Source organism: Trachemys scripta, chromosome 1 (genome assembly GCF_013100865.1).
Source record: "Trachemys scripta elegans isolate TJP31775 chromosome 1, CAS_Tse_1.0, whole genome shotgun sequence".
In the NCBI taxonomy this organism is placed as follows: domain Eukaryota; kingdom Metazoa; phylum Chordata; order Testudines; family Emydidae; genus Trachemys; species Trachemys scripta.
The window spans coordinates 198,990,989-199,018,702 of NC_048298.1; the positions used below are offsets into that span (position 1 = coordinate 198,990,989).

Below are 27,714 nucleotides of genomic sequence, written 5' to 3' on the forward strand. Positions count from 1 at the left end.
CTCCACCTTACGAGAGGCATGGGGCTTATGTCGTTGTAGTTAGGGTGACACAGTGTCTCCGAAGACACTACGTTATTTACATTTGCTTTTGGCTGTCTTGTTAATTTCATGGAGTATCAAAATTGACAAGAAAGCCCAACTCTCCAGCCACGCTCCTGCTGGGTCTCCTCTCCAAGCTGGGCTGCCACCCAGGCTCTTGGCTTGTGCTGCTGCCCGGACTCCCCACTCCGCGCTGGAAGCCTGGCTCCACGCTTCCTGCTGGGAGCACAGCAGCTGACCAGACTCCGTGCGTGGGTCTCTCTGCTGGAGGTAAGAAGCCCTAGATGGCTGCCTTGCGGCTGGCAGCAGGGAGGCAAGAAGCCTGGGGGGGGCAGCTGGGCTCCCTGCGGGGATCTGCACGGAGCTGAGTCGTACCTCTCAACCCTCCACACTGCCCCTCTTCAGTCACTGGAAGCACTCCTGGTGAGGATGTGCACCATCGACCCAAGGAGGTTAGTGTGTAGACATCCAGTCATCTCAGTAATTACTCTGGTGGCTGTAAGTCAACCTAACATAGGTCAATTTAGATTGTAGCATAGACATGCCTTGAGGGACTGCATTACAAATCGCTAGATGTCGTCTCCTTTCATTAGGCAGAATAGCTCACATATAACTGCTTTTATTATCTTTACTGAAGTCTGTGATCCCAATACCTTCCCATTGGCAAGACATGTTGCTCTAAAACTTGGTAGGAATTGCAGTGGCAAAATCCATCAGGATGGGGGGACAGGCTATGCCTGTTACCACAGAATAAAAAGGGCAACTGTCTATTCCAACTAGAGAGCTTTCACCTGGTCGGCATAGCTCTTGAGATCACACAAATTGAGAAGTTTGGTGTTTCTGAGCAAGTGTTTCAAGTCCCTCAGCTTCTTGGAAGGAAACTTCTTAAGTGTATATACCCTTCAGGGGAAAATTCTGATCTGGTATGAAAAGGCTTGTGTGGAATCTTTTAAGTGATCCCATATAAATAGGCTTGGCAGAACTGTTTCTTTCTTTATAAATAATTTGGACATGTACTATAGATATTTATTTTTAAGCTTTTTTTTAACTTTTATCAGTTTAAATTTTCACAGTTAAGGGAAATTGTGTGGGGATAAGTCTGGGGGTGTGTGTCAGATAATTATTTAATGACAGTAGTTGAGATGCAAAAAGTTAAAGCTTTATAATTGTTAAAACAAATTTTGTCAACATCACATGCTCAAATATACAAAGTAAATGTCCTCATATCAACCTCTAATAAGCAACATTTTTCTTACTTTGACTATCTGTACATTTTTATTATTGATGGAAATATTTTGTTTTTGTGTGCACAGTGAAATTGACATTCACCAACAATTACCAATACAAATCTAATCCTTCCAAGCCTACATATAAATTATTTGACTACATTTTTCACTTGTCAGGGTTATAGGCATTTTCTTCCAGAAATCGTTTGGCATCTATTCTGGATTTCAGGGAACAAACTTAAGGCATATAATTTTTCTCTGGCCCTTGGTCATGTGCAACTTAATACACCTGGAAATGCTCACTAAAAACTCCCTGGTTTGTAGCATATTAAGATGGCCCTGACTAAGCTGATGGAATCTCCTTTTGAGCTATTTGATACCCATGAGCTCAAGTTTCTTACGTAGAAGGTCATTTTCTTATGGCAGTAACTTTAGCTCATACAATGAATAATTTTCAGGTTCCAATGAACGATCCACTTTTATATTCCCTTTTTTTAAGGACAAGGTGATATGAGTATGTATACTAAATTTCTTCCTTCAAAATTCAACTTTAGTTAATCATCCTGCCATCATTTTATCCCATGCCTTTAACCCCATCCTGGTGAAGCTGTTCTTCATAGCAGTGTCAAATTTTCTATAGATGTTTATCTGATATGGATTAAAATCCACCTGGTTTTTGTTGTTCTTGTCTTACACAAAAATAACAGGGAATGTTGTTGCCAAGAGAGCCATATGAGAATGGCTATTTAATTGCAGGTCTCATTGTTTAAAATCTGGCAGACCTACAACTCAAGGATCACATCAACACCCTGTTTGGGATGAGGGACGCTTGCTGTGGCTGAAAACTTCTGATACATCTACAGGAGATTTGTGAGGCAGCCATGTTCACATACATGCAAACATCTACTAAGCACTAGTGGTCAGATTTTGTTTGTGTTATAAAAAATCTTTTTTGTTATAAGGTATCAAAACTGTTGCACACTTCAATAATTTTAGAATTTTTTGTCTTAGCTTTTTATTCCAGATGTTAGATGAGGGGGGTGTATGTGTGTGTGTTTATTTATATATAAAAATTCCTATATATAAGGAAAGGTATTAACAAAGAGGACAAAAATATTTGTAAATACTATTTGTTTTGTGAAAAGTTTCAGTTATAATCTTCTGTTTCCCCTAGAATCTAATGCTCAGCTCTATGAGGAGAAAAAAAGTCAGTGGTGATCTATGGAACAGTATAAATCTTCTATTATACAAAGCAGTTTGTTATATTATATAACAAAAATGCTTTGTGACAGGCATATTCAACTTGTTCTAAGCGTCTACTGAAATTTGTATTTGGCTCTGTGTTTTTGTAGAGATGTCTCTGCAGCAGTTAAGTCTTCTAAAGTGGGAAATCTACCACTGCTGTAAATTGCTTACCTGTTTTACATATCATTTTTTTTTTTTTGGCTGAGGTAACTTCCAATTAGGGGTAAATAGCCTTTCCTTTATACTTCTCACTACAACTTTGTCAAATACTCTTTAGGGGAGAAAATATTGATGTTAGTGTCTTCCTTTCCTGTTAGCATCATTACGAAGTAGAATGTTTAGTGTTAGCAACTGTTCACAGGACACTTTGAGTGTACACAGATTTCATATATTTTTTTTTTATTTCTTCTACGAGGTTGGAACTTGATGTGTAACGTGTGGTTTTTGAAATCAGCCATTACTAATAAATGATCATTTATCTCCTAGAACAGAAGTAGTGTGAGAAATACTGATTCTTTACCTGTTTTAAGCATATGTATAATTCACCTGGAGTGAAGTTGAGCCTGGTGCAGAAGAACCCTATATAGCCTCCTTCACCATTTAAGCCCTATGATGCAGGATGGGCTGCTGATGCAGGATTGGGCATATGGAGGTGGCTTTGTATACGCTGGTGCAAAGGATAGTATTGAGGGCAGACAAGGGATGGACCGCTGAATCCATGATTATGGACCCAGTGGACCTAATACTCCCTGCAAGTAATGTTGAGGGGCAGTATCCAGACACCGGAGTTATGTCCGCAGGAGAGGGGCTGCATCCTGGCCTCTGAATGAGGGAGTAGGTTACATGTGTCCTCACTCCATGCTGTTAATCAACATAAAACTTGAGTACTCAAGCTTTATTTTGAGTCAGCATCTTGTTAAAAATCACAGAATCATAGAATTGCAGGACTGGACGGAACCTCAAGAGGTCATCTTGTCCAGTTCCCTGCACTCATGGCAGGACTATGTGTTATCTAGACTATTTGATGTGGAAGCTCCTGTGGTAAGTACAGTACATGGCTTTATATAACAGCAGTTTTAATAGTTTATTGATACTTCTTGGTTGTCATCAGGTAATATGATGCCACATGTGGAATACATCCATTTAACTATTGTTCAAATTGTTTGTTAATTTTTAAAAAATGTATCCTACACTTGTGCTTAGATTTTTCTCATTTGTGGTGTACTACACTGCATACATATGCAGTTGTCAATTGCATGGAAGGAGACAATAGACTTCTCTTTGGTTAAGCTCTTAAATATTTGGCTACTACCGCTACATAAAGCTATGTCTCAAATTTGCCGGACATACGAAGTGTTACTAGCAACTGTTTTATGATACAATCAGTTGGGTTCTGAATGTAATTACATTGTCTATTACAAAAATAACTTTGCACAATGGCATTGTGTATGGGCATCTGATGTTTGAGGAAAGCTAGAAAAACACAAATCTTAAATGTTAGATTAGGATTTTTTGCAATATCTGTGTTACGATACCATAATTTTAGTTTTATAAGTTACTTTATTTTATGTACGATTTATGAAACTTTACTGTGTTTTAGTTTATTCTAAGTGTTGAATGCTAGATAATCTTCCATTTAAATGTCATATGTAACATACAATATTATATTCATCTTAGGTGCTTTTAAAATAGACTACAACGGAAGTGTCCCTGTTAACATAGTACCTACCAGTGGAGTGGTGGAACCCAAAACATTACAGTTGGTTAAAGTGGATATCTGTACAGATATACCCAGAGTCATTAGGGAAGTGGCAAAGTAAGTACAGAATATGACTGCATAAAGTCTGCTTGTTTTGGATGATTTTTTAATATCCTATATTATTTCTAAAATCTCTTCAGTACAGCTATATTTATCCAAATACTGAATAACTGGAACCACAATGTGACAAGAAGAAGTTAAGTTACCAGACATCAGTTGCAGCCCCCAATTGTCCAAAGCTTTACTTCATTAAATAGTTTTGCTGATGACATTGGCTCTATAGAGCAATGCTGTAGGAATTGTGTGTCTGGCAACACTAAAATAGTATTGACAGGCAGTGGATGTATGTCTCTTGAGCTCCACATGCTTCTGACCAAGGGCGTACATACTCTTGCACTGTTGGTTCCTGTCTCTCTGCCAGCTGATGTGATTTGGGGAATCTTGTCCTTTCTCTTTTAGTGGAATAGTTTAGAGGGTGTATTTTAAAAAAACCTTTATAGATTTGAGAGGCATTACAGGTTTCGTTGGTATTCTCACTTCAAGTACACAGTCTCTCTCACAGATCAGTAGAATCTTTCAAAATATAAATATTTTTAAATGCAACCATAATAGCTCTTTACAAAAAGGAAAGAGTTTTAAAAAGTTATTTAAAGTTAGGACTTGATTAGTACAAAGAATCTAATTAGCCAAAAAATCTTGTGGACCTGGGACAAATAGTGCTGCATTTATTCAGACAAATGTTATTGTTAATAGGCATGACGCTTCTCCAGTGCTTTGAAGGGTTGTAAAACACGCAAAGCCTTTTCTCTTCAAGAGCTTGAAGGACAGGAGCAATTGATTATAAATTCTTCTGTTATTTCAAGAGTCCAGGAAAAGCTCTCTTGAGGAGGCAGTTTTCTGGCCCAAGTAAATCAGTTTATCACATTCCTTGGCACTGAAGCCAGGATCATCTGACAAGTCCTATCCTGTTAAAGGACGTCAAAAGCAGAGGACTCCTAGAGATGATCCATCTAAGATGGTTCAATTATTGAAGGGTTTAAAATCTTCAGATCCAGCAACAGGGGAGTCTGGCTTCTCTAGTTACAGGGGAATTGAGAGATTTTTAGACGGAGCTAGGTTTTTATATGCTCAGATGAAGTGGGCTGTAGCCCACGAAAGCTTATGCCCAAATAAATTTGTTAGTCTCCTAGGTGCCACAAGTGCTCCTCGTTCTTTTTGCTGATACAGACTAACACGGCTACCACTCTGAAGTGAGTAGAATGTAAGGCTCCAAGGATATGGTTGCCACCCACCTCTTAACTGCTGGTACTGCTCAAAAAAACCCCAGTACCCCATGAGTGATTCTTCCACTATGACTTTGCAGAGACAACACACTCAGAGAACACAATTTATAATGGTACATAATCTCTTCGTACTGTAGAATGTGTTTATTTTTGTGCCAGTGTGGTTAGTTTAAATTCTCTGATATAGTTGACTAAATCAAAGGCATATAGTAAACAAACTAAAGCTCCAATAAAATTCATAGATTATTCTTGTATGAATTTTAGATGTGTACATCTCATTTTTTCTGTTACTCTTTCCAACAGAGTGGAATTGCAAGGTCGTGGTATTACAAACTTAAGGATAGAAGCTCATGTAGTTGAACAAGTTCTTGAATTATTAGGTGTGTCTCATGAAAACACACTAGAATGTATTCATTTTGGATCTGTCTATTTTGGAACTTCAAATACTGAACAAGTGGTTCTGTACAATAAAAGCCCAGAGACCATGAACTGGGTGGCAGTACTGGAGGACGATGCTGTTGGAGGAGAGATGGTAAGGAAACAATGTTGAATTTTAAAATTTCAGTGCAAAGATGTTTTGATGACTGCTTTTCAGTCTCAATTTTTTTTTTTACAGCCTCCCTCTATTAGTGTCCCTTACCTCGCTCTTCTTTCAGTCAGTACAGTTGCTGAAAGATCTGTCCAACAGCAGGACTATCATTATAGGTTTCATTGAGAGTAAAGTGTTCATACCAGCAAGAAATCAAGTCAACTTTTTTTAAAAGAGTCCATTTCATATCCCCCTGCTAATGTTTGTGGGTTTTACAGTATAAATTGAGAGATTGGTGGTAGTGTTAAATTTTTTCCTACTTCTTAAACCTTTTAGGCTTCTGTCTCTTGTTGCTGTGTGAAAGAGCCACACTAAAAGGGGAAATTGACTCGCATAACTATATTTCACATTTTGGGGTTACCTTACAGGGCACGCATCTTCAGAAGAGTACTGATGCTGTTTTACAAGAATTGAGCTTCATAAATAGAACCAAAGAACTAGATGTTTCAACTTTGATCTCCTGCATTCCCAACCAAGGAACCTTGCTACCTTATCAAAAAACTGTGGTCACACTGTGCTTTAGTCCAAAGTAAGTACACAGTGCAACCTTAAGAGGCTGACACAATAAAAGATGTAATTAATAAGTTCAGGCAAATCTATTTGCAGCTGTGTTAGGTGTATTAAATTAACCCTGATGTCTCAAATTATTTCCTCTCAATGGGCACAGATCAATGCTAGTTTACTGCTTATGGACAGTTTAAAATAAATTAGAAACCTAATTTCTTATATACAGAGTTAAAATTAAAATAATACATTTTTCTTTGATAAACAAAGATGTATACATTTTCTCCAGATTAAATCTACAAATTTTCCTTTTAGTTCATCCTCCAAAGTAATCACAGATCAATCCAGGCAAGGAGGTTTGATTTACTGTTCAAAAATAATTTTTAAACTCTTCTTGCTGTGGCTAGAAGTTTTGCTGAGAGGCTTTGACAACTGAGTTATCAGTTATAAGAACATTTCCTGGATGAAAAATTGTGTGCGGGGGAAATCTCTTGAATTAGGATAGTTCGTCACCTTCAAGTTAGCAGTTTCTGCTACATTCCCCATCGCAAATGCAGCGCACTACAGCAGTCGATGATCTGGTGTTTTACACACTTGTTCTGTGCATGCCAGCATGTATGTACATGTTCCATAGTAATGTCTCATCCTGACGCTAGTGACAAGAATAGAAAAAAGACTTACCTCGCTGTAAAGTAGTTAATAATTCACTAAGATTTACTTCAGCAACCAGAAAGTTGGATAACAACGTTTTTTTTTTCATGTTTCTGGGCAACAAGAAGGGTATTACATTCTCCAGAGGAACTGATTTCCCTCCCCCACCTGTTGAATATGCAGAAATGGCTGTGCGACTCCCACTGTTCAAGTTTGGTAACTTCTTTTAACTCGAATGTCACTAGAATAATGTCAACTTGGTGGTCTGAAAGAACAGAAACATCAACACCACCAGGTTTATATAGGGCAGCTACAGGGCTTCTTTGTATACTTGTGTGTGTATGTATGTCATTAGAGTTGATGTGGCTATACCCTCTGCTGCTTTTGGGACGTGGGAGCTGCAGACTACTATATCTGAATAGTCCCTTCCGTTTCAGTACTGTGTTCAATTTTAAAGTCTCATTTGTCTGAGCTGTAACAGGATTGTAGAAATCAAATGAACTGATGAAAAATTACTATTGATTAATAATATGTATGGTATTTAAAGATTGTGAATTTTACAGGCAATTTAAAAGAGACATTGGACTTACTGAATTTCCACCAAGACAAGATTATGCACTGTTTTTGAGGTTTGAGGCCATAGGAAGTAAAGATAGCTTTCTGCAGGCTCTGAATGGTGACAGCATACCAATCAAAGGTATGTTATCAAAAATATATAGTTTACATGTGGAAAACTTTGACGTTTTTAAATTTTTCCACGTCAGATTAGTAATTGTAAAGGGGACCTGTATATGTGTTGTGGGGACCTGCACATGTACATTAAGAGAACTGGTGCTGAAGACTTCAAATAGTGAGGAAAAGGGCAGCCTTGACTTTTAAGATTCTAACTTGAGGGTGGGGAAAGGGGAAAATGCATTTAGAATCATTTATGTCATGAGTGCATCTTTTGGCTGCAAGAATTTAGTATTTAATTGTAGGTTTAACTAATTTTTAAAAAATAGATTTGTAAATCACCAAAGTTTATGGTTAAGTCAAAATGATTGTGTTTTTCCAATGTTAATAAACCAAGAGGGTTTTAAATGATGTGTTAGCCTATGTAAATAAGCATGTACATCTTGCATTAAGTTTGTGGCCAATTATATTAAAATTCTGAAACATAGTATTAGAAAAGAAACCATGTTACTTCATAATTTTACCTATTCTGTGGTTGTAAGACTGTTCCATGTCTTTTTAATTCAATATCGTATTTTATACTTGTTTCTTACTCTCTCTTGTGCAGAGACTCATCCTCATCATGTGGAGTTAGCTTTGACAGGTTCAGGGCTTCCTGTCATGTTAACTTTCAGTCCAGGACCAGTTGTTAATTTTATGGACTGTTTCATGGGTGAACACACAGAGATTATGTGCACTCTCAAAAATGAATCTGAGTCACTTCCAGTAACATTCAGCTTCCACAAGAGAGCGCATTTTAATATTTGTCCCGAAAAAGGGAAAGTAAAAGAAAAATGTACAAAGGTAATGTAAATATTCATCTTTTTCCCAGTAAATAGATACTTGGTTGGAAAGATGAGGACACCATTATGGTTTACAATTGTTCATGTTAGAACTGTAAATTGTTTTGTTTGCATATTTTTAGTGGTGAATACTAGATTCACTTAAGGAGAGGTTCCACATTTCCTTTTATATGAGCCAAGCTCATAATTTGTCAGTATAGAACCATACAGTGGACTCTGACAAGCACCAAATAATATCAATTTTCAAATGGGAAGGGATGGGAAAGTACATTTTGTGGTGACTCTGGCCTTCCTCCTGCAAAGACATAGATACTTAAGTAAAATTGCTCATGTACCTAAATCTTTGTGAGATAAGGCCTTGGGTTTAATTGTTCCATTAAATCACATATTTTAGCTCTTTTCCTTTATGGAGCACAAAGGCCTGTACAGTTAGAACAAATATATAAGTATAACTTTTATGAACAGATAAATTCAGGGCACCGTGGAAGATGTGTAAATATATTATTCTACAGAATTGAGCTTATAAAATTTTGTTAATGCCTAACAGTTCTATACTTTTTAATTGGCTCAATTACATGTAATAATTAGTACTATGAAAAAGCAAGTAGTACCCTTTTAAAATAAATTTGAATCAGTATGATGTAACTAATTTGTAATAAAGAAGTCTACATAATATCTCTCTGCTTTATTTTTAATAAAATGTTTCATAGCAATGTTCATTTTTTTTTTAGGATGTGATGTTTTCATTTGCTCCACGTCAAGCAGGAACCTTTAAAGTGAAGCAAGTCGTAGATATTTTCGGTTCAGTGGCAGAGGAAGATAACTTACTGTCTTTGAAGATCAAACCCTTTTATCAAATACATTTAAGTTTTACTGGTGTATGCAAACCGAAAACCAAGAAAATTATGTTTAAAATCAACCCTGGTATGTTACTAAACAAAAAAATTCTGAGTGTTTTCACTTTTAGAAATATACTTAACAGGTCTTAGGAATAGAGTCCGTTCATATTTTAGCCATTGTTTTAAAAAACATTTTTATTTGAAAGATGAAAGAATACTCACTTTATTAAAATATATCCATGGTAATTTTTTTTTTAATTTTTACATGATTTATCTAATCAGGGTTTAACTTTGTGCTGCTTTATATGATCCTGAGGATTTGCAGTCTTACGTTTTACATTAAGAATTATTGTACTGTACTTTTGTCTTTAACTATCTTGAACAATCCTGGTAATTTATCTTTCTTTGTAATGTATCTGTTAATACCCTCCACCTAACACTTGAGAAAATATTTAGGAGCCTAACTCCCACTGAATTAGGTGCCTTAAAAACCTTTGAGGATCTGAACCAAAATGCCTGTTTACCAGAATAAATACATGGAGATGGTTATTTACTAGAAGGAACACTGTCAGGTTGGAAGTTTTTTATATTTATGTATAAAATACACTTATATATGGTGAACTGATAATACCTTGGATTATTGAAAATGAAAATTTAAAAAAAAAAGTGTTTATCATTTATACTGTTTGTTCACTCTTTGCATTTCACTCACATCAAACATAATCATTTTCTGGTAGTCGTGTACTTGCACAGTGCTGCTGTGTTTGGATTCTAAACAGTGACATGGACCATGCAGAATAAGTTAGGAGGGACAATATATACCACAGGTGTTTAATGTTTTTTGAGGCTACTATTACCCCATGATTTCACCACCACACCTGGTTCTTTGATCTTTTCCCATATCACTGTCCTGCAACTACCCCAGTACTATGGATCTGTGATATCCATAGCATAAATGATATTCCAGAGCATAAAACAACTCCCTCATATTCCCAGTTAGTTACTTGTCCTTGTTTCTAATATCTTACAAGAGGTCCTACCTAACAGTGTTGATTTAGCCAAGACTACTGTTTGGCTTTAGAAACCCAGTTCTTGGCTAGTGTCCAAGATGTTGTGACACTTAAATCCTGAAGTTTTGCTACAGGGCTAGTCTTCAAACCACAAGCTTGGTGGTTCATAATGGAGGAATTGTTTTGTTCTGTGGCACAGTCCAATAATTATTTTAAAGCCCATACACTTTGATTATGTTTTAAATTTACATAAATTGAAAGGTGACCGGTAATGAAAGAAAAGACATGGGCTACAGATGTATGTTTAAATGGTTATTCATTTTAGGTGTGATTTGATGGTTCTAATTGTGTGTGTGTGTGTGTGTGTGTGAACACATCCATTTCTTTCATGTCCAGGTTGCTTACTTTGCTGCCCATTTTAGCATCTGTTTCTTATTACCTTCCCCAACCCTTAGGTTTCTGGTCAATCATATAGCATAAGGACAGGACTTCTGGAAAAACATTTCCATTTGGTCGCCTAGGAAGTACTGCAATATGAGACTTGGCCAGTTTGAGAGTCATCTGACAACAAATTTGAATGGGAGACTGCCTAATAACAAGCCTACCTTCTCAACAGAGAACTTTCTTTGGCAGGGGAATCTCCAGTAGCGTCACAAAGTTGGGATGGAGGAAAACATGTTCCCCTCCTCCCTCCCTGGTTATGCCAATGAATGCTGTTAGGAAATGGTTATATTCAAACAAACTATTTTAGCTGGATTAATTTTATACATGATAAACTTCTATAAATGTAGTTATGCAGAACTTTAAAAAAAATACTTCTCAATTTTGGATTTAACCACCTGGCTGTGTTTCTCTAATTTAAAAAATATAGGAAAGCAGACCCATATGTGTTAATAATAAATTAATTTCAAACTATATACTAGTAAAATTGAGAGAAACTGTGGAATATATAAATGTAGGCCTTGGCTACACTTGCGAGTTACAGCACTGTAAAGGCTCCCCCAGCACCATAACTCACTCCCCGTCCACACTGGCAAGGCATTTGCAGCGCTGTATCTCCGTGGTTGCAGTGCTGCATGTACTCCACCTCTCCGAGAGGAATAGCAAGTATTGCGCTGCCGCTGCAGTGCCGCGGCGCCAGTGTGGCCGCCCAATGCGCTGTGAATGGCCTCCAGAATTATTCGGCAGTATCCCACAATGCTTGTTCTAGCCACTCTGGTCATCAGTTCAAACTCTACTCCCCTGGCCTCAGGTAACCAACCATGTGACCGACCCTTTACATTCCCCGGGAATTTTAAAAATCCCCTTCCTGTTTGCTCAGCCCGGCGTGGCGTGGAGTGCTATCAGCGAATCTTTCCAGGTGACAATGCCTCCACGCGCCAAGCGAGCCCCAGCATGGATCAATGGCGAGTTGCTGGACCTCATCAGTGTTTGGGGGGAGGAAGCTGTACAGTCCCAGCTGTGCTCCAGCCGTAGGAATTACGATACCTTTGGGAAGGTATCAAAGGACATGATGGAAAGGGATGCCCTGCAGTTCAGGATTAAAGTGAAGGAGCTGCGGAGTGCCTACTGCAAAGTCCGCGACGCAAACGGCCGCTCGGATGCTCCCCCCGCGACCTGCCGATTCTACAAAGAGCTGGATGCGATATTTGGTGTTAACCCCACCTCTACTCTGAGCACCACCATGGACACTTCAGAGCTGGTGTGTGGGGGCGGGAGGAGGAAAACGGGAGTTTTCCCGTGGTGGTGGGCCGGATGGAGACACCCCAGAATCCCTGGAGCCATGCAGCCAGGAGCTCTTCTCGAGCCAGGAGGAAAGTAGCCAGTAACAGCAGCTGGTACTTCGTGGAGGACAAACAGAAGAGCAGGTTCCCGGTAAGCGGTTTTTTTTCCGGGAATTAATTTTTTCGGTGCAGGCTCTTTGGGAGAGGAGGGTTAGGCATGCATGCCTAGATGCGGAATAGTGCATTGATGTGGTTTATCACATCACGGTAATCGGCCTTGGTAATCTCCTCGAATATCTCATCCAGAACGTGTGCAATGCGCTTGCGCAGGTTTATCGGGAGAGCCACCGTGGTCCTTGTCCCAGCCAGGCGTGTCCGCGCCACTGTGCTGTGAGGGGCGGGGGGACCATTGCTGCACACAGGCAAGCTGCATATGGGCCAGGGCGGAAGAGGCATTGCAGTAAAAGACCCTCCCTTGCTTCCCAGGTCATCCTCAGCAGCAAGATATCATCCAGGACAAACTCCTGTGGAAAATGTTGGGACAGTGTTCAGTGTAGGTGCCCCCTGAAGCTGTTGGCTCTCCCCAAGGCACAGAAACCTAGAGGACAGTGCAGCCCTGAAACAATCAGTCCCCCTTACTCACCATTTTGAGGCTCCCGTGGGATATGTGTGCTCTGTTTCGGATGGGAAAATTATGCTATTGTATAGACCCTGTGTGTTTTCTACTCCTTAAGTGCGGGGGGAATCATTACTCTGTCTGGTATAAACAATGCTGCCTCTGTTAAATGTTGCATTTTGCCTATACGGCTGCATCAACCTTGAGACCTCAGCCGTCCCTCTTATCGCCTGCTCAGAGACTGCAAAGACTCAGGAAGAGACTGCGAAAAAGCAAAGAAGACATGCTGCAAGAAGTGATGCGGCAATCTATTAAAGAGAATGAGAAAGCACAGGACTGGAGGGAGAGAGAAAGCAGGATCTGCCAGGAAAAGGCAGCGCACCAGCGGTAAAGCACCGCGCACCGGCACCAAAGCACTGATAGGCTCATAAGCATCCTGGAGCACCAAGCAGACGCTATCCAGGAGCTGGTAGCCATGCAGAAAGAGGAGCAGTACCGCAAACGCCACCTCCCCCTACAGCCCTTGTCTCAAAACTCTTTCCGTTGTGCCCCACTGTCACCTCCAACCCACTTTCCCCAACTTCCATGTTCTTCACGCCATCCGCTGCCTCCAACACCAGTATCTTCACCGCCCAGCCCTCAAAACCACCACCCTTACCCTCTGCATTCAAGCCCCATCATCATGCAGTATAGCTGTCCTGAAGTGCAGCACTCACTGCTCAGCATACCAGACAGGACATACGCGAATCTGTGATTGTACTGTTCCCCACTCCATCCCCTTGTTTCTTTTTAATAAATAATTTTTTTTCTTTCAATAAATGGATTCTTTGGCTTTGAAAACATTCTTTATTATTGCATAAAGTAAAAGACTCCTTAGCCCAGGAAATAAACAGGCACTGCAAGTCTGCTTGTCTGCTAAGCAGACACTGATTCCTAAAGACTGGAACTACTGCACTTCACTCCCGTGCAGGGCACCAGATATCACTGCTGGTTTTCAGCCTCAAATTGCTCCCTTAAGGCATCCCTAATCCTTGCAGCCCCGTGCTGGGCCCCTGTGATAGCCCTGCTCTCTGGCTGTGCAAATTCAGCCTCCAGGTGTTGAATCTTGGAGGTCCATGCCTGAGTGAAGCTTTCACCCTTCCCTTCACAAATATTATGGAGGGCACAGCACACGGATATAACCGCGGGGATGCTGTTTTCAGCCAAGTCCAGCTTCCCATACAGAGATTGCCAGCGGCCCTTTAAATGACCAAAGGCACACTCCACAGTCATTCAGCACTGGCTCAGCCTGTAGTTGAACCGTTCCTTGCTGCTGTCAAGGCTCCCTGTGTAGGGTTTCATGAGCCATGGCATTAACGGGTAAGCGGGATCTCCAAGGATCACAATGGGCATTTCAACTTCTCCTACCGTGATCTTCCGCTCTGGGAAAAAAGTCCCGGCCTGCATCTTCCTGAACAGCCAAGTGTTCTGAAAGATGCGTGCGTCATGCACCTTTCCGGGCCAGCCTGTGTTAATGTCAATGAAACACCCACGGTGATCCACAAGCCCCTGGAGAACCATAGAGAAATACCCCTTCCGATTAACGTACTCGGATTCTAGGTGGGGTAGTGCCAGAATAGGAATGTACGTCCCATCTATCGCCCCTCCACAGTTAGGGAACCCCATTTGTGCAAAGCCGTCCACTATTTCCTGCACGTTACCCAGTGTCACGGTTCTTCTGAGTAGGATGCGATTAATGGCCTTGCGAACTTGCATCAACACGATTCCAACAGTCGACTTTCCCACTCCAAACTGGTTTGCGACCAACCAGTAGCTGTCTGGAGTTGCCAGCTTCCAGATTGCAATAGCCACCCGCTTCTCCACTGGCAGGGCAGCTCTCAATCTCGTGTCCTTGCGTCGCAGGATGGGGGCAAGCTCCTCACACGGTCCCATGAAAGTGGCTTTTCTCATCCAAAAGTTCTGCAGCCACTGCTCGTCATCCCAGACTTCCATGATGATGTGATCCCACCACTCGGTGCTTGTTTCCCAAGCCCAAAAGCGGCGTTCCATGGTGCTGAGCATGTCCGTGAATGCCACAAGCAATTTCGTGTCGTACGTGTTACGCGGCTCGATAGCATCGTCGGAGTCCTCAGCCTCACTCTCACTGTCACTTTGGATCTTAAGGAATAGTTCGACAGCCAAACGTGACGTGCTGGCGAGACTCGTCAACATACGCCTCAGCAGTTCGGACTCCATTTCCTGCAGACAGATCGCGCTGCACAGAAACCGTTGAAAGATGGCGCCAAAGGTGGACGGAAACAAAGAGATTTCTGGGATGCGAAGCGATGCATCACGGGGCATTGGGACAGGACCCAGAATCCCCCGCACCCACGCCCCCTTCCCACAACCCATGGCGCCAGAATGGGAAAAGGTGCTCTGTGGGATAGCTGCCCATATTGCACCGCTCCCAATAGCGCTGCAATTGCCGCAAATGTGGCCACGACAGTGCGCTGGGCAGCTGTCAGTGTGGACAGACTGCAGCGCTTTCCCTACTCAGCTGCACAAAGTCACGTTTAACTCTCAGCGCTGTACATCTGCAAGTGTAGCCAAGGCCTTAGTGTCTGATTCTCTTCTTTTTTACACTAGTTCAAAATATACATTGTTGGTTGTATTATGGAAGTACCTAGAGCAGGGGCGGGCAAACTTTTTGGCTTGAGGGCTGCATCGGGTTTTAGAAATTGTATGTGGGGCCAGTTAGGGGAGGGGGGCGTGGCCTGGCCTCCCACCCACTTATCTGCCCCCCCACTTCTCGCCCCCTGATGGTCCACCCCGGGACCCCTGCCCCATCCACCACCAGAACCCCCGCCCCTGATTGCCCCCTGCCGCCTCATCTAACCCTCCCTCCTTCCCGACTGTCCGCCCCGGCCCCATCCAACCACCCCTTTTCCTTGTCCCCTGACTGTCTCCGGAACCCCTGCCCCTGACTGCCCCCCCCGTTGCCCCATCCAACCTCCCCCTTCCTGACTGCCCCCCCTGGACTCCTGCCTCCATTCAACCCCCCTATTCCCTGCCCTCTGACCGCCCCGACCCCTATCCACACCCCTGACCACCACCCTGAACTCCTCTGCCTTGTATCCAACCCCCGCTCCCTGCCCCCTTACCGCGCTGCCTGGAGCACCAGTGGCTGGTGGCGCTACAGTCACACACTGCGCAGCACAGAGACTGGGTCAAGCCGGGCTCTGCCACGGCGCTGCTCCAGGAGCTCGCAGCCCCGCCACCCAGAGCACTGCGTTGGCGGCGGGGCAAGCTGAGGCTGCGGGGGAGGCAGAACAGCAGGGGAGGGGCCGGGGGCCAGCCTCCCAGGGCAGGAAGGTCCCGCGGGCCGGATGTGGCCCACAGGCCGTAGTTTGCCCACCTCTGACCTTGAGGTCCCATCTGACATCAGGGCTACATTTTACTTTTTGTTGCTCATATGTAGTAAGAGATAATCATTGCCCCAAAATCTTTATAATCTGAATATACAAGAGTGATAAGCACGAGAGAGAGGAAGTATTAGGAATTAAGTACTAGGAGGAACTGATAGAGAGATTCAGGCCCCAATTCAGCAAAGCATTTTAAGCACATGTGTAATCCCACAGATTTTAATGAGGCTATTCAAGTGCTTAAGTTTAAGTGGTTTGCTGAATCAAGGCCTAGATGACTTGCTCTGGATCATGCAGGAAAGTTTGTGCCAGGAGCAGGAATTGAACACAAGTCTGAGTCTTAATCCCTTTCCACAATACCATCATTTCTTCTCTTGAATGAAGATAATGTAAATACACTTTTGTAAAAATGATGTGAGAAAAGTCACAACTCTCTCATTTTTAGATGTGATTTCATTGTAATACCTTTATGAAATGTATATTTTTTTCTGAATTGAGATATTCCTTTGTACCTCCCATTTGAAAATGATAGCTTGATTGCAAGTAACTTGTTTTATTTAAATCCTAAGGCATAACACCAATGATTACCAATGCAACTGGACAGTTGGTAGTTGATGAGATTGGGCGATTTATTGATTTTGCACCAGTAGCAATGCTTCGATCAGCTCAAACGCAGATGCATACTCACCAGATAAATAGGGACTGTAAAAGTGATGCACTTATAGCCTTTCCTAATGATCGCTCAGCCAGCATTAGGCCCAGTGAACGACATAAAAAATATAGGTAATGTACTATAATATTTAAATAAGAAACTAGGATGTAGTATTAACAGTTTATTACTTATTTCAAAAGTACATCACGATCCATCGCTTAAAATACTTGAGTATATTTTCAGACTGAATTTTTTTTTATATATAGCAGTCTGTTTTGACAGAAGAATGTATGTACTACATTCTGAGTTGCTTCTCATGGGAAACTGCAGGTGTAACTACTAATTCTTGTATATTTTATTTTTTGTTGTTGTCTTTGCAAAGTCAAATACTAATAATCACCTGTAACATAATAGGAGTTTGCAATAAATTATTTATGTAACAAAATCAGTAATATTTTCCAAATCTAACAAAACCCTAAATCATTAATCTATATAATGAAGCTACATTTCTCTCTAAATATTTAGGACTATTTTTACGAAAGCTGACCGATATCATTATGTGGATCCAGATTTTGCTTATACTGACTATGAAGAACTGGAAAAGCAAGCACATAAGGAATACTATGCAGATTTTATTCAAAGTTTAAGACAGCGTCGCTTACAAAAAGAAGCTACTAGGTAAAATTTTATTTCTTAAAAGAAGAAATACCTAAGGCATTGCTACAGTAAATGTACATTCATATTCAAATTCACTTCAGTGGGACTACTCATGAACTTAAATTTAAGCCCATGCACAAGCATTTGTAGTGTGGGGGCTTTAGTTTTTAATGTATTTTAAAAAAAAATTCTCCTAGTAATTATTTATATGCTTAGGGCTGCTTCACTGGACAAAGGTCATGGACAGAGGCATAATGAGCCAGTGGCTCAAAGCTGAAGCTAGACAAATCCAGAGTAAAATTAAGATGCATAATTTTAACAGTGAGGGTAATTGACCATTGGAACAATGGATTCTTTTACCTTGAAGTCTTTAAATCCATCCCCTTCCATGTCCTCCCTCCCCCCAAAGGCACGGAGACTTTATTATTTATCTTTTTAAAGTTCTCTTTGGATGTCCTGATTTTGCTTAAGAATTCACAAAAATGCATGTGGATAAAATTGCAAGCGTGGGTTTATTACTTCATCTATCTGTTTGTACCTGAATATTGCAAATTTGTCAGAATAGCATTGGAAAAGTCTTTTATAAATCTTTAAAGAGTAGCCTGATCAGACAGAGTGTCATGATTTAAAAATGTCCATTTATTTAAAAAAAATTGGATTTAACTTCTAGTTAAATCTTTTACCCCAGTTTTTTATAAATTGAAAATAAGGTTTATAATGTGAAGTAAGTCACCAAGTACTAGTGATTATTTTCCGTAACAAATACTGAAGTTAGTTGTTATAGGTGGTGCAGGGTAGTGATGCCTATAATTAAAGTTGCCTGAAACTTCCCATTATAAGGCTCTATTTTCACTAGTTTATAACTTTGCCAGATTTTATCCATTTGGGTTGAAAATTTTCATGCGAGATGTCTTCGGGCTATTTTATTTTACTGAAAATTTCAGCTAAAATGGTTCACCTGCTTCGAAGATCCAGGCTAGGGGAAAACAGATTGTTTTACACATGTTAAAAAATTCTTAACTGTTTCGTTGAGACACTACTGCCTCTGTGCTTTGGAGTAAGGGCTTGAAATTGGGCAGGAATATTGCCCTGTGTTAGCGTTTTGCCTCCCCATGAAAATTTCTTTCAAATTTGGCCAGGGTTTAAGCCCCTGAAAAAAATCTCAGTTCACACATGTTCAGTAGAGACTTGTATTAAATTCTCTGAACATAATCTATCTGGACTGGGTATGCTCCAGTTCTGGGCTGCATGGGCTGAACAGGACTTTCCCTGCATTTGTGACTGTAGTCGCTCATGCTAGCGGCCAGGGGTTGCCGTGGAATCAATCAACTGAACTGAGAGCAGGGAGACTGCTTCCCCTTTGCTCTCAAAGCTCCCCCTGCTGGCATCCAGGACCTGACTTGACTGCAGAGCAGTGAAGAGTTGGTGGATAGGACATGAGGAGAGGGTATAGTAATCAGAGGATGGTGAGAAACCATGGAGCAGGTTGTAAAAGGAGAGGGAGACAGGAAGTGGCAGGAGGGCTGCAGAGGGGAAGAGGGACAGACGGTGGTGTGGGACAAGTGGATTAGGAGCAGAGAGCAGGATGTGAAAGGGGGTGTGGGGAGGATAGGTACAGAATGGGATAGGAGCCAGGCAGGTGGAATTAGATGGAGGAACAGGGAGGGAACAGGAGGGGTTGAATAGTAGCAGATCGGGGGAGAGTGAGGCAGGAACTGCAGTGTGAGGGGTATGCGTAGGAGTGGAGGAGGAAGGAGTCAGGAACTAGGATGGGGTAGGGGGCAGGAGCTGGGATGGTGGGGTGGATAAGTGATGGTGGGGCAGGAGATTGGGTATGGGGGATACATAGGAGAAGAGAGGGGTAGGAGCCAGGGTTTGTGTGGGGTGCATAGAAAAAGTGAGGGAGCGGGGTGGGAGCCAGTAGGTGAATAGGAGCAGAGTGGGAAGTGAGCTAGAACTGAGTGGTGAGCATACAGGAACAGAGGGGGACACAGGCTTATGGGGGATGGGGTGGAAGGGTCTAGAACTACTAGGGTACACTCTCCTCCAGAACCTGGAAATGAACCCAGGAGTTTCTATATTCTTCGTCAGCAAATAGCTGTGAAACCCACTGGCAAAGTGTGTGTCTCATTCCCTGTGATGGCTTGTTCACATAGAGGATAACAGCTTACTATTGGTACCAGGTATTTGGTTAACTCAAATGAAAGATCTGTGCTGTGAATCTAAAGGTTCAAACCCAATTTGGGGGTCAGTATGTTTCCACATAATAGAATTTCTGTTTTTTTCAGTTTGTTCCCTAAAGAAAATTTAGGAAATAATGTTTAAAAAAAAAACAAACAAAAATCTATTTTAAAACATATGAATGTTACAAAGTCAATCAGTAAAAAGTTAAGAAATGCAGAAGTTTGCTTCTGCAACCGTAATTCAGTCCCTTTATGTGTAGACACCATAATACAGTATTTATTTACATGATCACCTACAATTTTTACCACAGGACCTCTGCCTCAGTCAGCGTACATGATGGAGAGTTCTCTGGGAATTAATCAGCGTTGTGTAATGGATGAGGCTGTTGGCTGTAGAACTCTTGTCTCATTTGTTGCAGAAGTTGGAAGGTGTCTAGTGAACGAGTAGGGAACTGCAGGAAGAGAAAGGATGGTCTCCTGGTTAAAGTTGAATGCTGTCCTGGAGAACTGGATTCTATCCACAGTTCCTATGTGATGCTGGGAAAGTCACTTAAGCCAAAAAGTTCACAGTTGGTCATCAGTTGCATTGAACGTTTTCTGGATGTCCAACATAAGACACCTGTGGCCAGATTTGAAGGAGTTCTGAGTTCTTGTGACTGCAATTGAAGTCGATTAGCTGTGCTTTGAACATATGAAGTGCAGTAAAAAGCCAAAATATCTGGAAAAATTAGGCCTTAGGTGGCAGAATTAGTGAACACTTCACTAGTTTGGCATTTCCTAACTTCTGAGTTCTTGACTTTGCAACCGTAACATTCTTAGATTTTGGATGTAATTTAACATTTATATTGCAATAGCACCTAAATGTTCACAATCCAGGTTAGGCCCCATTGTTCTAGGCACTGTACAAACATAGAGTAAATGACAGTTTTGTGACTCAGACACTATAGTAGGATTGCTCAAAGTATTTGACACAATTGAGGATTTTTTCTCTAGAGAAATATGCTCATCCAAAGAACTACTTGAAATATTAAAAAATGGTAGTTATTTTTATATGCATAACATGGAACATTTATTAGGTTTCTAGAAATTTGGACTTTAACCTTTTTGTTTTTCTAAAGGAAATATAACAGTCTTAACAATCCTGTGAACATAGGCCTAAAACCAGCTTCGGGGCTCAGGTCACCAAAGATCACAATGACAGATTTACATAAGGAGAAGCCGAAACTAGAAACAACTCCTTTAAATGAGGACTGCCTGCTAAGTAGTCGAAAGCTGGCAGCAATTGAATCTGAATCCTTAGCCAAAGAGGTAAGTTAGGCATATTTATATTAAAGAAAAGAAAAACATAACACTGAGAATAATTGATAAAGCATTTGTTGGGGTTTTCCACAGGTCTATGATGGGCTTAATGCTGTACCATCTTCTCCACAAGAGAAGGAAGATTGTAATATAACTTTGACACCAAAACAGCTATATCAGATACTCATTGGTAAGATATCACCGAGGTTACATCATTTCATTTGGCTGGCATAAATGTATTTATTATAGTAATATAATCTGTACAGCATAATTATTTGCCTTAAATAGTATGTGTTTCATGAAAAGTTGGCTTTAATATTCATTCTAGTGCTTGGTCATCAGTCCCGCACCTCTGCGGACAGTATAGAGGTGCAGAACACTTAGATTTGGAAGAACTTGTTTATGTCTTCCTTTGCAAAGTAGCTAAAGTGAGTCATACCACAGCTGTGATGAATATAGGTCATTCATTCTCTGATGCCCTGATGTTGCATAATATGTGGAGAAGCATTAATATCAATAGAAGTACCCTGTCTATGGTTGTCTTCAAAGGAGAGGGTTCTGGGAGGGAAGTATAGTGATATCACAATGGAGAAGGGTGATGTCTTAAAAACTCTTTTTAGACCAAATTTCAGTATGGTGTGGTGTGACAAAGAAGAACCTGTATTTGGAAACCTGAATGGAACACTTCTACTAATGAGACTTGGTACCATAAATATTTCTCTGATTGCATTGTAAATATGTACAGTCCAAAAAAGGTTGTTTTCCTGAAAACTAATACAGCCTCATAGATATTTGTTGTTTAAAAAAAAAAAAAAAAAAACCCCACCATTGTTTGAGGATGGAATAACTCAAACTGGGCCTGCACATTTATGTGTAAAGGGGAAGGTAGTCTTTGGGTGTGCAAACTTCCCTTGTGACTGCTTGACTTTCACTCTCCCCACCTGCAGCCCCTTGGGTTTTATTGTTGTTGTACAGCTCCTCAACAAATGAGACCTCCTGCTACCTAGAGGTTAATCTTCAGGCACTGCAGCTACTCATGGAATTCCAGCTATGTGGCTAACGTAAGAGGTCTGGCATTGGTAGCATTAGCGGCAAACTCATGGAACGTACCAAGTAAAATTCACTTTGGCAGTTTATTCCATGTAGTAAAAGGAAAGCTGCTCCCTATACTTCATGACGATCTAACCATGTAGGATGTGAGGAAATCATGACATACTGGGCAGTGGCGTAGCCAGGTGGAGGGAACGGGGAGCATCCAAAAAAAAAAAAAAAAAAAAAAAAGGCGCCACCCGCTGTGGCGCTTTTACTGATGGGGCGGTGCTTTTACTCACCCGGCGGCGCTCCGGGTCTTCAGTGGCACCTTGGTGGTGGGACCTTCACTCACTCCGCAGGTCTTCGGTGGCATTTCCTTCAATGCTGCCGAAGACACCCAGAGCGAGTGAAGGTCCCGCCGCCGAAGACCCGGAGTGCTGCCGGGTGAGTAATAATTAAAAAGGCGCCAAGATGCTCAGTGGGGGAGTGGCTGCTGCCCTGCTCCACCTTGGCTATGCTACCGATACTGGGTGGCTAGTAGGTAGAGTGAGAATTTCAGGTTTTATGCAGGTTCATCGTACATTTGGAATATGTAAAATATGTCTTGTCAAACAAACAATATTGTTTTTTGTATGAGATTACAAGTTTATTTGGTATAGATAACTTTGTAGACTTCCATGAGACATTTGACTTAGTACCCCATGACTGGTAAAGTTTTCAGAGGACACAAAGATTGGTAGAGTGGGAAATGAGGAAAAAGACAGGTCATTTACACAGAATGATTTGGATCACTTGGTAAACTGGGCACAAATTACATGCTATGTCACTATGAACTGCTGTATTCACACCCTACAAACTATTGTAATCTTTCTACAAAATGTGCCTTGTGAGGTATCAATTGAAAACTAATAATTCACTGATCATTAGTATCTTGCATGATGTATGTATGTGGTGGGTATTTAGAGTTGTGGATATATGCTAGAATCATGACTAAAATGTGTTTAAATCAGGCATGTCAAGTGCTGTTGGTAAACCGGTCTGCCTTAGATAAAGGAATATGTATGTGATTCTCTGACCAGATCAATCTTCAGGCAAAGACAAAGAAGGTCCATTTTTACATACTAGGTAAACAAAGCTATTAAGCTAACAAGTGGGGGAAGAAAGTATGGAGCTTCCTTCAGCACCAGACTTCACGTTGCCTTCCTCACAGCTTGAATAAACTTTTATTTGGGGAGTAACCATCAGAAAAATCCATTAAAAAATTTACTGGTCTAGAAAGACAGGGGGTCTAAACATCAAGTGATAAGCAATTAAATCATCTGATTGCATATAATATTACAGTATTATAAGAGTGTACAGAGTGAGGTCTCTTCTGAAAGCTAATGACACACTGATGATTAATATCATTGTGAAATGTATGAACACTATACGAGGAAAAATGGGTACTTAATAATATTATATTTTGAAGTCTGAGGCCAGACAGGGAGAAACAAGTTCCTTCCCAGACAAGAGGTAAATAGAGAAGACAGCTATCTCTTATGTAAATTAAGCATGGTGGAATCAAAATAGTGGAAGCCCCATTCCCATACAGGGAGATGGGAAGCCCCCAGGAAGGGAAGGATAGCATGAGGCATCCTGCCTCTTGAATCAAGTTAATTGAACTTTGGAAGATTATAAGAGAAGACAGAAGCCATCTTTGGCATCCATCACTAGAAAGACACAAGGGAACAGAGCTCTTGCAAGCTGAGAAAGATGGGCCCTTCACTCAAGAGGGCAGGTTGAAGTTTCTGGGAACTGAATATAGGTGAGAATAACCATCTTAAACAAAGCCTCAGCTTGCTAGATTAAGTTTTAGACTTAAGATGTGTGTTTTCACTTTTATTTGCTTGTAACCCTTTCTAACTTTATTCCTTTTACTTGGCATCTCCTAACTTATGTCCTATTGTTAATAAATTAGTTCTATTTTTGTACTATAAACCAAAGCACTGCTGTGTTTGAATGAAAGGGTGGGTTTACCCCAGTTAAGTTAATAAGCTATGAAGTTCTTTTGTGTCTTTAGAGGAACAAGCAAACCTTATTATTTCTCTGAAGCCTGTAGGAGAGGGCTGAACATTGCAGAGCACAGGGTTTTCGGAAAATTCAGGACCAGGAGTATGTTGGGGTCACCTATCAAATAGTAACCAGGACTGGTGGAAGCCAGAGTGGTGCTGCGAAGCTGTAGATAGGCTGCTGGAGTCAGAGCTGCTAAACTAGCTCTGTCTAGTACACAGGCACTCAGGATGTGACCTGCATGCTTGTAGGCTGGTTGTGAGCATTCCAAGTTGGAAGCTGCTACTGCAAAGCATTGTGAAGCACCCAGGATTACAGGGCAAGTGATGACACACCTTACTTTTCTGGATTGCAACCCCGAATGCTGTCACACTTGCATCTTAATGCAACCAAATGCAAGATCATACATCTGGGTACAAAGAACAGAGGCCATACTTGTATGATTGGGGGACTGTATCCTCAAAAGCAGTGACTCTGAAAAAGACTTAGGAGTTATGGTGGATAACTAATTGAACAAGAGCTCCCAGTGAAAAGTGGTGACTAAAAGGGCTAATGTGATTCTTGGATGTATAAGCAAGACTATCGAGTAGGAGTCTGGAGATGGTATTACCTTACCATACAGCATTGGTGAAACAGTTACTGTGTCCATTCCATTTCTGGTATCCACACTTTTTTTAAAAAAGAATATTGAAAAATTGGATAAAGTTCAAAAAGGAGCAACAAGTTAAGAAGCTAAATCTATTAGTTTATCAAAGGGATGGTTAAGAGCTGACTTGATCACAGTATATTAATATCTACATGGAGAGAAGAGATTTGGTACTAGAGGGCTCTTTAACCTAGCAGACAAAGGCAGAGCAAGATCTAGTGGCTGGAATTTGACGCACATTTTTAACAGCAAAAATAATTAACCATTGGAAAAATTTATCAAGTGATGTTATGGATTCTCCATCACTTGAAGTCTTTAAATGAAAATTGACGTGTTTCTAAAATATATGGTCTAGTTCAATCCAAAGTCATTGGATTTGACGCAGTAATTACTGGGTGATATTCTATGGCCTGTGTTATGCAGGAGGTCAGATTAGGGGGTTATTACGGCCCCTCTTTTTATTAAAAAAACAAACAAACATACCTATGAATTGAGACGTAATAGGAAGGCTGGGAAGTGGGATGTAATTTGCAGATATTGTGTATATGTATGAGGTGTGGAATTGAAAATAGTGAAGCCGTCAGTGGTCCTGGGGAGAGATGGAATTGGGTTTCAACAGGTTATTGTATCTGTAAGGATATGACAAGAGCCCAGATGTTTGAGTTTGAGAGGGAAGCAGTTACTCACAGATGAGGTTTAAGTATATAGTGTAAAATTAAAGCTGAAAAAATATAACAGGAAACTTTATTCACATCATTTTTTATGCTCAATGTTTTAAATTAATTTATTACTTAACAGCTTTTCTGTAAATATTCATAGATAAGGTGACGAAACCATTCAGTTGTTTTAAGTACTGGAAAGTAAAAAAGCACACTTTGCCATTGAGCATGGTTCATAAATGTGATCACACTCATGCATGTGAATGCTATGATAGCCAAATCATTAGCAACACTACTTCACGCTCTATCAAATGATTGGTTTCATTAGGGAGTTGTGCCTAAAAGCCATGGCCCAATATTATCCTCTGTTTCTGTAGTTTTGGACTGAGAAGTAACAAATTGCATAAATGGAGAAACAAACTTTTTTTTGGCTAATGCATTTGTTCTGTCATTAATTAAGCTGAATAAATTAACAAAGAGACTTCTTGAAATGTGATTTGAAAAGTTTACATTATCCATTTAACAAGGAGTCTGAATCAATATCTTGCCTAAAAGGCGATGGTTCATCAGGTATCATTTTTTTTAAAAGATCATTGATATGTAGAAACTATTACTAAATTTCTCATTGACTGTTATAATGCATGTTTAATGCAAACAATTACATTTTAATAAATTATCATTAGTGGTGCTTTCAGATACAATAATGATATTTTACATATACCTTTACTTCCTACAATATTTATCTTACTGTTGTAGAGAAGTGGAATTAAGATGTAGAGTGTAGAACAGCATTTTGAACCACACAACTGCCTGCATCCAGGGTGGGTGGTATTTAATCCTAGGTTTTGGTCTGAATCTGTCTCTACTACTGTAGTTTTATTTATTTTTCACCCTTCTGTAATTTGATGAACCAAAATGTAGGATAGTGATATAGGTTACCTAGAACTAAACTACCAATTTTGATTACGCTTCCTTAGCTGTTTTTGTTAACTTTTAACTATAAAGATTTAACTTTATATATTCTAGGTCCCTCCACTATAGACTTTGGTGAAGTTTGTGTGCACTCTGCATCAACGAGAAAAATGCATATCATCAATAATCTGCCTGTGCACGTCTGGATACAAGTAGAAATTGAAAGTGAGGAGCTACAGCAGACTAGTCCACTGTCCCATGTGTTGCCACCTCTTTCGAAGACTTACATTCCAGTAGTATTTGAGACTAATACCTTGGGGAAATTTCAGAAGTAAGGCTATTTATTTGCCTCTTGATTTAGGTATTAACCTAGGTGGCAAAGGAAATGTACACATTTTTCACATAGCTAGTTTAAACTAAATATTATTATAATGCAAGTGTTGATGTTTTGCATGTTATGAGTTGTTATGTAAACACAAAACCTAGTTTTACACTTAACATGATTACAGTGGCAAAAGTTTTAATTAGGGATGAGATTTTTTTTACTGGCAAAAGTGTAGACACAGTTATACTGGCAAAAAAGTGCTTTTGCCATTATAGCTTATTTCATTTGGGAATATTGCCAGTATAAGCTGTCTACACTAAAAGGGCTTGCTGATATAGCTGTACTGGAAAACGTTTTCTAGTGTATGTGATATCTCAAAATAGAACTCTGCCCATACCCTTACAGTTGCTAAGGAGGCTGAGTCAAATATTCATGTGCATGCACAGAAGGAAGATAGACACCCAGGCCATCCTTTAAGGCAGTGTTGTTGTAGGTGAGCAGTTTGGGGGTAAAAGATTTCCAGTGTAAAAAGCCCAGAGTGAAGGTAGGAACAAGGAATAGTGGATGAAATACTGGCTCCGTTGACTTCAGTGGATCCAGATTTTCACTCCGTGTTTTGTTGAGGTGTGAGATTACAGGAGAGTCAGAGATACAGAGGTTCAAGACAAATGCTTCTTGGTGAAAAAGCAGTGATGCTTTACCTGAGGTTTCTGCAAGAGGGCATTGTCTGTGTGCAGTTAGTAACCATTTCTGTTTAGGGAAACAGGTCTTGTGTACATTTTGTAAATTAACCACTTACAGTAGAACCTTAGAGTCCGAACACCAGAAGTACGAACTGACCAGTCAACCACACACATCATTTGGAACTGGAAGTACGCAATCAGGCAGTAGCAGAGACAC

At 40.5% G+C, this 27,714-nt stretch overlaps 1 protein-coding gene across 1 annotated transcript in view; it reads left to right on the forward strand.

Moving 5' to 3' along the window:
• Window positions 1-27,714, forward strand: part of CFAP47 (cilia and flagella associated protein 47) — a 660,392-nt gene that overhangs the window by 19,580 nt on the left and 613,098 nt on the right. The window contains exons 4-14 of the mRNA XM_034754614.1: window positions 4,188-4,326; window positions 5,856-6,084; window positions 6,510-6,670; window positions 7,860-7,993; window positions 8,576-8,811; window positions 9,542-9,734; window positions 16,970-17,183; window positions 17,578-17,730; window positions 21,011-21,200; window positions 21,285-21,381; window positions 26,604-26,820. Coding sequence (XP_034610505.1) covers window positions 4,188-4,326; window positions 5,856-6,084; window positions 6,510-6,670; window positions 7,860-7,993; window positions 8,576-8,811; window positions 9,542-9,734; window positions 16,970-17,183; window positions 17,578-17,730; window positions 21,011-21,200; window positions 21,285-21,381; window positions 26,604-26,820 — 1,963 coding nt within the window. The remainder of the gene's footprint in view (window positions 1-4,187; window positions 4,327-5,855; window positions 6,085-6,509; window positions 6,671-7,859; window positions 7,994-8,575; window positions 8,812-9,541; window positions 9,735-16,969; window positions 17,184-17,577; window positions 17,731-21,010; window positions 21,201-21,284; window positions 21,382-26,603; window positions 26,821-27,714) is intronic.